This window comes from Antechinus flavipes, chromosome 3 (assembly GCF_016432865.1).
Source record: "Antechinus flavipes isolate AdamAnt ecotype Samford, QLD, Australia chromosome 3, AdamAnt_v2, whole genome shotgun sequence".
Lineage (NCBI taxonomy): Eukaryota > Metazoa > Chordata > Mammalia > Dasyuromorphia > Dasyuridae > Antechinus > Antechinus flavipes.
Window position 1 is genome coordinate 153,153,150 of NC_067400.1, and position 12,162 is coordinate 153,165,311.

The following is a 12,162-nucleotide window of genomic DNA, read 5'->3' on the forward strand; positions in this document are numbered from 1 at the left end:
ATTCACTGTGTTTTTAATAAAATTGGGCAATTTTAGTAAAGATGACAGTATTCCACCTCCAAATTAAAAAAAAAAATACATTGACAAAGTTTTCAGTACCAGCTGATTTTTTTTTCTGCAATAAGTATATAATTAAAAAGAAAACTCTAGCAGTACCTTGTTATTAACTACTATTTGCACAGTACTACATCATCTACTTTTGTGTGTTTCTTACTTTGTCTGAAGCCATTAGTCGGTGGATAGCTGCTGGAAACAGTGGTGACTTAATTCAATAGGCCAAATCTGAATATAGCACTTAGTGGTCTCTAGTTCATTGCTTTTAAATACAAATTTCAGTTTGATGACTTAAGTAGACTTCTCTTACCATTAGTGTCAGCATGGAAGCTGAGGAAAAAAGCTGGCAAATAGTCTAGTACAGAGAATATTTTAAATGGATGTGTAATTATTCTTTTCCTCTTTCCTTAAAGGCCATTGAACACCCAGTTCGTACCAATCAGATTCCTCGTCAGATTCCTGAACAATCATTTTACACAAAACCATTACCTGGTATTATTATGGGAGGAATTTTACCCTTTGGGTGCATCTTTATACAACTTTTTTTTATTCTGAATAGTATTTGGTAAGCTAACTTATAAAGATTTTATTCATTCCTAGAAATATTATGATAATAATATGATAATAATTTTCCTGCTTTTTCCTTTATGCTTGATATATTTAAAATTCTTTTGTGGATCTAATGAATGTAAGCAGTTACCTAGTAATCAGAAATCTTTTAATTGTGAAAAGAAGAAAGTTCTATACTCTTAATTCCTTATTCTATACTATATATCTTGAATGTAACTAACCTCCTTTATGGTGATCATTGCATGATCAGTTGCAGTGGGAGAGCTGCTATAAAAAATATGACATACTGACTTAGTCCAATTTTCTGAAAATAGCATGACATACCGACTAAGCCTCATTTTCTCCATGAATAATGGATTTTTAAGAATATTTGATTTATCAGATTAAATTACTTAAATTATCAGATAAAAGTACTATGTACCAGGCTATAAACTTTTTTCATTTTTACACATATATTTGCAATATTGGAATGAATTTTTGAATGCCAAAATAGAAGAAACAAAGTTAATTATGTATCCTAGATTGAGTAGATGTTTTCTAAAATCCTGAGTAAATAAAATTGCTGTATTTTCCCCTTCCTTGCTCTCTTCAGCCTTCTTAGAACTCGGTACGACTTTTGATTTGTTCCATTGGTTTCAGAATTAAGGCAGATTTTTTATATATTTTGAGAAATGGCTAATTAATATTTTTTTAAATCATTTTAGGTCTCATCAGATGTATTACATGTTTGGCTTCCTGTTTCTGGTGTTTATCATTTTGGTTATTACTTGTTCTGAGGCAACTATACTGCTTTGTTATTTCCATCTGTGTGCAGAGGTATGTTTTAGTACTCTTCAGCTATGCTCATTTTTAAACAATGTGTAAATTTTCATTTTATAAAAATTCCATGCTCTAATTAAGTTATCTCAGCAAGATTTGACCTACATATGTTCCAGAGTTATCAGTAATTAAAATACAACTTTTTAATTTAATAAGTTTCATTAGCTTTTAACAATGAATTTATAACATTAGCTCTTTAAACATAATAAATAGATTAATAAGTGTAGGCTGTTTAGGAATTACATAAAATGATTGTTACTGAATTTTTAAAAATCACAGTGTTAAGCAAATTAAAGTTATAAAATAAATCTTACATTTTTGCATCTTTTAAAAACTTGCTAAGCATTGTATCACGGTTGATTGATTTGCATGATTTGATATTGAGATTGCAAGATTTAGATAAATTAAAAATTTTTTTTTAAATGAAACCACACCTCTACTGCATCTGCTATTAAATATACCTTTGACAAAGTCCATTTTCCAACATCTTAATTAATTGGGGCTATAGCCCCTGCAAGAGTAGATGCCAAGCTGTATATCTACAGGGGGATGATGCTTCCCAGGATGGTGACTAAAGGTACTGGTGTGCAAACATTGCTCTTGAGTTTAGAGTCCAGAGCCATATAATCATGACATTTGCTGTCACACAATAAAATAATGTCAGAATTATACTTCATCTCCCAGTTAATTTGGACACCACTATATACTTAACAAGCTTTGGGTAGATTCTACTATAGCATTTAAAAATCGTTTTGAAAGATTCTTAAAAGATCAACATTTCTGAGTTTTTTTGAACACTGTTTCCTTATTATATACCTCTCTTTTTATTTGGACTGAAGAAAAGACAATCTTTTCTAATAAAAAGAAAAATTTTACTAATGATTTAGATATACTGCCCTAAGAGATATGTTTTAGATAATTTTACTTTAAACTGTTCAAGAAGTTCATTAGAAATTTCCTTTTTAAAAACTCTGCATCAGTTCTTATAGTAGTGTCAAACTCAAATAGAAATAAATTCCTTTGGATTGCATAAATGACTTAGAAAACCATAAATTAACATTATCTTTGTTGCATTATAATTTTATTTATTTTATTAAAGATTTCTCCATTACATTCTAATCTCTGTGTCAGATCTATCTGGAAGATTTTGGGGGGAGAGGTGGGAAAGGGAGAATTTGACTCCTGATTAAATTGTTTCAAATGATTTTTTCATCATTATTTGTTTTAGCTGATAATAAATATAAAGAATGGAGATCTGGCATATATTTGGAAAGCTTGTGTTAGACATGGCCCCCTCTATGATAGTAGAAATTAATGTACACCATGAAAGTCTAAATTAGAAGGCAAAAAGTTACCAGGTTCTATCATCTACTCCTTTTCCTCACTCTTTGCAGAAGGTTGAATTCTTTCTAGAGCCAGTTTAACATTTATTACGGTCAACTTGGCCTTTGATTTTACCTCTTTTAAAAGGGTTCCAGCTGGGCTACAAGCTACATGGCCGACAAAAAGTAAATAAAAGGTCATATTACCTCTTTTAAAAGGGTTCCAGCTGGGCTACAAGCTACATGGCTGACAAAAAGTAAATAAAAGGTCATATCAACGAATTGATTTTTTAAAAACCTACTTAGCTTAATTCTCTCAATGAGAACTGAAAGCAGGCTTGTAACCTAATTCTTCATAAAAACTAAAGCTAAAAACTTATAAATGAATAATATGGAACCATATAAATAACTTGTTTGTATTTATATTGCATTCTTGAGGTAGAGGATGGTACTTGTTTAAATGTAACCATCTCTTGATATTCATGGGCTTTTTGGCCAGTTCTTTTAATTTTTTTCCCCTATTTTCCAGCCTTGCTAATTCTATTATAGTTATGAACTATCAAGAGGAAATAGAGAGGGGGAAAAAAGATTTTGATCTTTCTCAGCAGCTTTTGGAAAGGGTTTGGTATTTGTCCCCCAAAACAAATGAAATTGTATTGCCTTCTCTCAGCAGAGAAGCAGTAGGCTTGAGGGTGGGAAGTTCTGTATATTATCAGACACTGTCACTCTGTCCATTGTTGGGGTTTTTTGTTTTGTTTGAGGTTGTTTTTTTTTTTTTCTTAATTCTTTTTATATGTTACAAGAAGGCTTTGATTCTGGGGTGATTTTATGCAGAAAAGTGATATGAACGCAAAAGGAATCAATCAGATTTGTTTAAAGGAAAGAGTTTAGCAAGTATGAACTGAAGGCTAAAATTGGACATTTGGACAATCTGCTTATTTTGCTTTTTTTATCTTGTTTAATTGAATTCTGCTAAGAATTTTTTCTTGTAATTAATGTTTTTTGTTTTTTTTCATCCTAGGATTATCATTGGCAGTGGCGTTCATTTCTTACCAGTGGCTTTACTGCAGTATATTTCTTAATATATGCTATACATTATTTCTTTTCAAAGCTACAAATCATAGGAACAGCCAGTACAATTTTGTACTTTGGTTACACTATGATAATGGTCTTGATCTTCTTCCTTTTCACAGGTAACTATTAAAAACTTCTTATTTAGAATTTTTCAGTTTATTCTGAAGTTAGTGGTCTATATAGGTTCTGTAAATTTCCATAAAACTTTTTAAATGATTGAGCTCTCCTGTGTCTTTCAAAATCTCCCACTCTCCAACAAAATCATTTATCCATCAGGCTTAAAAGGCAGGTTGAGCAAAGAAATTGTGGGATGGGATAATTGTAGCTTTTCAGAAATAGCTTTATTATGGAAGGTAGTGCAAAAGTACTTTCCTGAACTATGGGAATCATTCTTCATAAACTTCCACTTGGATATATACCCACTAGTTGAAATTAAACTCCTTTTTCTTAAGGGGAAATACTACTCTAGTTTTGAAGGAACAGTCTCTCCTTTGAAAAAAGAAAGAGTTGGGAATTGAAACTGGTAAAGAAAATTCAAGTAGAAAGGGGCAGATAACACATACTTTGGTCATTTGGTTTTGTATCATCCTTGAATTCGTATTGGAATGCATGATCTAGGTCATTTATCACATAGAGCCAGGATGGTTCCAAGAGTTACATGATAGATACATATGAGCTTATAGCTACACATTCCAGAAAATCAGTCTGTTAAAAACAGCAATGATCTTGGGTGATTACTTATTGTGTGGATTTTTCCGTGTGTGTGTGTGTGGGTGTGTGTGTGTGTGTATATGTACACACACACACACACGCACGCACACATTCAAACACTTTATATTGACTTTACAGGCTTAATATGAAAAAGTTTGCTCAATTTTTTATCTGAATTCATTCCAAAATGTGTTTACTATCTACTGTAAAGTTCTTTGTGACTTAGCATTCTTGTTCTATAAAGTATAATTATCCTACCAATTCAAAATACTATTACTGACTTTTATAATGCCCAAAGACCTAAAGAATTCTTTTGTGTGGATGTTCTGGTTAATTTTCATCCTGATTTTGATACTACACCAAATTAAATATATTAAATGACTTAGATTTCTTTTGCTTTTCATTATATTCCTTTTTTTTTTTTTTTTTTTTTGAAGTGGGAAATACCTGTATTAGGATTCAAAATAGATTAAGTCAGTATCTGCCAGTTACAAAAATATAGATATCACAAGTTTGTCACAAGTTGAGGATGTTAATTTTAGTAAATAAATGTAGTTTGTCAATACAGTTAAAATCAAGTTAAGCCAATTTTACTCATTTCTGAGAACTTTCAGGAATATGAAATGCTTAGATATAGCCTCCCATCTCTTCTCTGTTTAATTTAAATGCTCAATAGTAATGTACACACCACTGCAACAGGGAAAAAAAGCCTAAAACATTCTTCAGTTTCTTTCCTGCTTTGCTATCTTTTAAACAAACATATAGGTATTCTGAAATCTTTTAAATACTGCCAGCAAAAAAAAGGTAAAAAGGCTTTACACTGTGCCTATTTTCTTTTCCTCTCTTACTCCCATGTCTGGAATTCAAAGAGTTTAATGGTAGATTTTAGATTAATAGGGAGCTAAGAAAAATTCAGAATATATTTCATAGAAACATCTAGATGATTCATAAGTCTCTTGGGCTGTTTTCCCTTCTTCCCTCCCCACCCTCCACCCCCAGAGCAGAATGAGACTTTAAAATTTAGGGAATGGGAGAAAGAACTAGTTCTGGAATTGCTTTTTAGGATTCCATTTCTGGAACTGGTATGTGGCATGGTGGGGTGATATAGACTATTATCCATCCTCTTTACCTTTTCCTCCTTTTAATCATCAGTCTTGCTTTTATAGTTTAGTTCACATTGGACTGAGTTGAGAATTTGAGACTGACTTGATATGAGAAGTAATCCCAGGAAGCAGCTGGGTCTACAGTAGCAAAGAGGAGGGATTCTCAAGCCAAGACAGGATGAGAAGAAAAATTTTGGTGGACACCTAATGGGATTTATTAGTCCAATTGTCTATTTGTATAGTAAATATCTACAGAAGTTGGAGACCTATTTCATTTGCTGTGTACTCTTAATTAGTGTGCAAAATGACAAATCTGAAGTATTGTAACATTGTGGAATGTCTCTATCAAACAGATTCTATTTACTATAAGTGAGGTATTGTATGTTTTATTGTATTTCAAGCCTTGGAAAATTAGTAATGCCTTTATTTTAGTTTCGGAAACCTAAGTGAATCAGAATACCTTCATTTAGTTGAACATTTTGTTTTAGAACCCTAAATTTCATTTAAAATTGACCTGTTTTATAATAAGCATCCACATGAATCCCACTGGAAATGTCGAAGGAGAGAAAATTAGACACTTGACAGAAAATTTAGGAGAATAATGCATAGAACAGAATAACTTTCAAAGTCCCTTCAATTCTAAAATTTCATGATTCTATAATTGTGAAAGTTTTTGTCATAGCAATTTCTAGGAAATTTAAGCAGTCATCAAACACTTATTTCAAACAGTGACCTAAAGGCACCAAAGTTAAATATCAAAGAGGATTTTAAGTAACTTTTAGGGTGTTTTTTTTTTTTAAACTCTTAAAAAAAAAAAACTGACTTGGGGGTTTTTAACCTTTTTTTTTTTTTTTGCATCATGAGTCCCCTAGCTTTCTTCTTAAGAGTAACATTATTTAAATGGAAAAAAATAAAATACATAGGATTGAAAAGAAAATTATATATTGAAATACAACTATCAAAATAGAGCACAGAACAAGAGCCAAAACTCTGAGCCAAGTGATTTCAGATGGCAATATATTTAGGAAAAGTTTAGTAGGTTTGTAACAACTAAATGTTTTGTGAATACTTTGAATGTTCAGTCATTTTTAGATTTGTGTTTTTCTCATTTATTAACCTTTTATTAATTTTTTTTTTTTTAGGAACAATTGGCTTCTTTGCATGCTTTTGGTTTGTGACCAAAATATACAGTGTGGTGAAGGTTGACTGAAGAAGCTAATGTGCTCCAGTTAAAACAGAAATAAATTAAATTCTTCATCAACAAAGACCTGTTTTGTGAATACCTTGAATTTATCAGAAGTATTGGCCCTAATATTCCTTCAGAAACAACATGTTACTAAATACACCTCTTCCCATACACCTGTTCCCACAAAATGTGTTTTCCACTAAACATTTGTATTGTGATTTGATTTTAAGTATATTTTCATTTCTCTATGGAGAGCAAGTTTAAATATTATGTGCATTTGTAAATACAATAGCTATAATATTTACAATACTTCTAATGACAATAGAGGAAGCTGTATTGAGCAACTTAATGCTTACAAAATAAAGGACAGTTAATTGTAAATAGGATTTTCTAGGCTCAGTAGGTGGAAAGAATTATTTTTCTTTGAATGAAATAACTTTTTATCATGGTAATTTTGAAGGATGACTCCTATGATGTGTTAATTTTATTTGGGATGTGGCTTTTTTAAAAAACAAATCTTGTACTGGTTGTAATTGTTCATATATTCCTACTTCTCTATGTTGACTTCATTATTCCCATGGTATTGGCCTTTTAAACTATGTGCCTCTGAGTCTTTGGATTTATAAATTTGTTATCTTAATAAATATTGTAAAAATGTCTTCATTGCATCATTACCTGTTATAATTATATTCTTGAAAGTTCTGTAAATAGAAATATAGTTAATTGACAATAATGTTTTGAAATGATTTATAATATTTTGTTGAATTTTGCTATATTTTGTTAATGTAGCACTTTTTGTTTCAATCTTCTGCACTACTGACTAATCCAAAAAATTTAACTGTTTAGTAACAGTGAAGTCATATTCATACATCCAGCCAGTGACTGTACTGAAAGTCCAATGTTTAATGTCTTTTTTTAAGACTAAATTGTCATTGAGGATTTTATATGCTAATATGTCAGGTAAGGATTGTTTGTTTGTTTTTTTTTTTTTGTTTTTTATATATAGGTTCTATTCATGCGATCTCTTTCTCTCAAATTAAGGAAAGCAACTTTCTCATTAACCTGACTAATCAAAATTCATTTGGACTATTCAAATTTCAGATAATTTTAGAGATAGCAGATAATTTTAGAGATAGTAGATTGCTTACATCTGTTAAAAACACTATTCATTTTTGTTTTTAAGGGTTGCATATTTGTCTCATACAAGGACAAATCATTAAATTTTTAATTCACATTATTGTCATGACGTTAATGGGTTCTTTTATGTAAAATTCATTTTAATATGCTTTTTTTAAATGATCATTTATTTGGATAGTGAGATCAATAAAATATCATTGAGTAAGGTAACCTGATATTTTTACCATCAATAGATGGATTTAAGTCAAAAAACTTTCATTAAAATAGATAACTAAAAATAATATTGACTTATTAGAATAGATTTATTTTTGTCATTAGAAAACCACCTTACATTTTTACTTGTTTGTGTCACACTTGTATTAAATGATGCCATTTAATAAAGAATATGGTCTAGCAAACAAAGGGAATATAAGGAATACTGATAATGGCTCTTGAAGATGAAGACTAAGCTCTGTAGTTTTATATATCCTTTGTATAACTATTAATACTTTAAAAAAAATAATAAGCAATAGAAAATACTAACTTTACAACTGACAAGTTTTATTAGAAGTCATGAATTTTTTCTATATCAACTTTACATCTATTAGGAATACTCTGTTAAAATGATGGTATTTCATATTAGTCATTGAAGAGGGACAAGAAGGGAGAAAAATCAAGTACGTGAAAATACAATTAAGAATGTAGAAACATGAGGAAGAAAAGGAGAGGCAGAAGGAAATGCAGTTAGTAAAAAAGAAAAAGAGGAGGAGGTTCAAGTAGGAAAGTGCCACGGGTCAATCATACTGCATCTGGATAGGTACCAGTCAATGCCTTTCCCATCAGCGTCCAATTTTGATTCTAGAGATTTTTGTGGAATAGAATCATCAAGACACTCCACAAACCTCAAATGGGGCTTTTTTTGCTTGAGATGAACTTGAGAACAACTTGAGAACACCTAGTGTTTCATGTGTTTTTATAAGCATTGAGCCTGATGAAGTTAGAGCAAAATGACCCCAAAGATGATGAACCTCTTCCCCACCCACTCTAAATGTGAGCTCCATTTATTTTGAACACTTTATCATGAGATGTGATTCATCTCTCTAGTGCCTTTGTATTCCATTGTTTTTAAGAGTTCCCAAGGTACTCTATTCACCTCTCCTGTCCTGTCCTTAGAATTTTAGTTATGAATCTGATCCCTGAGAGCTGCTCCCACCCTCACACTGCTTTTTACACTGATAGTTGTATGTCTACATTCTAATGCCTGCTGCATTACTTTTTCTCCTTCCACTCCCATAACATTCACACTTCAATCAATGGAGTCAGTATGGGTGAGAGGAAGGTAGTCATTTGTGGGTCTTTTTGTAGCCCTCAAATCAGTATGCCATTGCCCATCACATGTCTTTAAAAACCTGTTTTCTTCAGATGAGTAGATAATCTGTGAAGATACTTTAAATTGTATTATCCTATATTTTCGTAATATCAGGCTTTTAGTTACTCCACAGCTTGGAATTCCAAAGTGTTTCTAAATTAAAATGTGTAATTTTAGGTATTCTTTTAAATAGTATGGGAAAAGAATGATTTAAAATGAACTTTAAAAAGCATTGGCTTGGGACAGCTAGATTGCTCAGTGGATAGAGCACCAGCCCTAAAGTCAGGAGGACCTGAGTTCGTATCTAGTCTCAGACACTTAACACTTCCTAGCTGTGTAACCCTGGGCAAGTCACATAACCCCAATTGCCTCAGCAAAAAAAAAGAAAACGCACTGGCTCAATCTAAGTTTTTGGTCCCAGTTCTGCTTTTGAACTGGGATGTATATCTTTGACCATTCCACTTGGCTTCTTTAGCATTCAATTTATATCTCTAAAGTGAAGCTGAATTTGCTAAGGCACTTTTTTGCTAAAAAATCTTATTTCTGTGTTTTTTTGATTCTTAGTTTTTAATATGTCATATTCTTTTTGTTAACCTATCAGTATATTTATGACTTGCATATGAGCAGTACCATTCCAGTTCCATACACTACTAATTTGTATAAATAGGGAAAGCATATTTGTGCCTTTTTTTTCCCCTCATCCTACTAATTCACCATTCAGGACATAGATTTTAAATATTGGGGGCCATTATAGAGATTCTTCATTGCTGATGAAGTTAGAGCAAAATGACCCCAAAGATGATGAACCTCTTCCCCACCCACTCTAAATGTGAGCTCCATTTATTTTGAACACTTTATCATGAGATGTGATTCATCTCTCTAGTGCCTTTGTATTCCATTGTTTTTAAGAGTTCCCAAGGTACTCTATTCACCTCTCCTGTCCTGTCCTTAGAATTTTAGTTATGAATCTGATCCCTGAGAGCTGCTCCCACCCTTATTTCAAGAATAACCATAAAGGTTTAAATGAGTTTTTTCAAGCCTGATCATAGATTTAATCATTAATTCAAACCCATAGTTTTATGAATGAGAAAATGGATTTAGAGAAGTTAAATAATTTGTCCAAGATATTAACTATCAGATATTTAAAAAGAAACCAAATCTGACACTTTATTATACATGCTATTATATAATTGTAATCTGTCTTATCTTATAATTATTCAATTCTACACAGTCCTTTGACAACATAAATGAATTTTCTAGGCTGTATATTTTTCCTATCTTTTTTGGCTGGGAGGAAGGAAGAGCTTTCTATGATCTGTGCACATTCTTACAATTCTCTATTCAGTCACTCATTTTACTATGGAAAGAAAACTGTTCCCATAAACTTTAGAGTACATAGATATAGACATAAATATTATCTTTTGGTTATATGTGTTGGATAACATGAGTTACAAGATTTATTTTAGGAATAAGAATTTGATATCAATTTGGAATGATTTGGTTACATTGTGAGTTAATGATGACTAAGATCTATTTTCATTAGACCTTCCCTGACATAAGCATCAGTACTTGGGTGGAATTCTCAGTTCAGATGTGATGTGGTTTGTCTGTTTGCAGTTTGGTTATTATCATTAACTTCAGAGAGAATCTCAATTCCAGAATTAAACAGATCAGGTCAAAATAAACATCTTTGTCACCAGGTTAATGTGAAATCTTAAGGAAAACCATTTTACTTTCCTTGGGGCTCAAATTTCCTCACTTAAACCCAAAACCCAGTTCATTTGCATTTCATAGCATCACCCCCCTGATGACGTGGTTCTCTTCAAGAATGAAGAACAAAAAATAAATTAATACAGATGTGAAATTCAAGTGAGATCACTAGCCTATATCTCATCATGGCAGCAATAATGCTATCTCTTTTGCCAGATAGTTTTGAGGAAGATAAACTGGAAAATTAAAGTGTTTTGAAAAGTATGAAATTATAGAAATGTGTGGTATTGCTCTGATTTTTATTAGGGGCACAGTTCCAGATATAGCAAACAAGATGATGAGAAAGTATTGGCTAGAGGAATGGAGGATTGCAGTGAATAAAAAGAGAGGAACAAAAGGGAATCAGTAGTGCAAGTTATCTCCTAGTCTTGTGCTTAACCTGGTTGTGTGTTTTTCCTTATCTGGTTTCACTTTTTACATCTTATTCTCTTAACTATCCAAGTTTTAATATTCTTCAAAGTTCAGCTCAAATCTGATCTCATTTTGTAAAACTTTCTGTTATCTTACCTTTAATTTATATCTTTATATTTCTAGATGTAGAAGTGCTTCTCAAACAGATAATTCATGTTGGCGTCAAACTCATCATCTGTTTTGAATGGTGGTAACAACTTTTTCACAAGTGGGAGAAATGTTTCTAAAGGTGTTTCTGCCATTATTGTTTTGAATTATTGTTTGAATTGGATCATTTCCATTGTTACTGAAAGTCTTAAGAATTCTTAAAATGTTTCAGCCCACAATTAGAGTGTAAGCTGCTAAATCGGTTTAGGGATTGTGTCTTCCCTATCAGTGCCTTACACACAATGTATGCTTAATAAATATCTGTTGATTTGAAACTAGGAACTTAATTTAGCTGATGTAATTATTGAAGTTTTCAAATTTCTAGTCATATTAATGTACTTTTAAATGTTCCTTCTGTGGGACACTATATCCATGTTTTGTTTGGATCTAGGATTCTAGGACTCATGGTTATTTTGATTTGGTAAGATGATGTTTTTTAGTATATATCAAGCAATGTTGTCTTGTACATTTGTTCCATGTTCATTGACAGTTGTTAAAATGATGTCGCAC

General features: G+C 31.6%; 1 protein-coding gene across 1 annotated transcript in view; it reads left to right on the forward strand.

Moving 5' to 3' along the window:
• Nucleotides 1–7,498, forward strand: part of TM9SF2 (transmembrane 9 superfamily member 2) — a 75,178-nt gene extending 67,680 nt beyond the window's left edge. The window contains exons 14-17 of the mRNA XM_051984066.1: nucleotides 468–619; nucleotides 1,329–1,440; nucleotides 3,787–3,958; nucleotides 6,796–7,498. Of these exons, the coding sequence (XP_051840026.1) occupies nucleotides 468–619; nucleotides 1,329–1,440; nucleotides 3,787–3,958; nucleotides 6,796–6,863 (504 nt within the window). The 3' untranslated portion in view covers nucleotides 6,864–7,498. The remainder of the gene's footprint in view (nucleotides 1–467; nucleotides 620–1,328; nucleotides 1,441–3,786; nucleotides 3,959–6,795) is intronic.
• The last annotated feature ends 4,664 nt before the right edge of the window (nucleotides 7,499–12,162 follow it).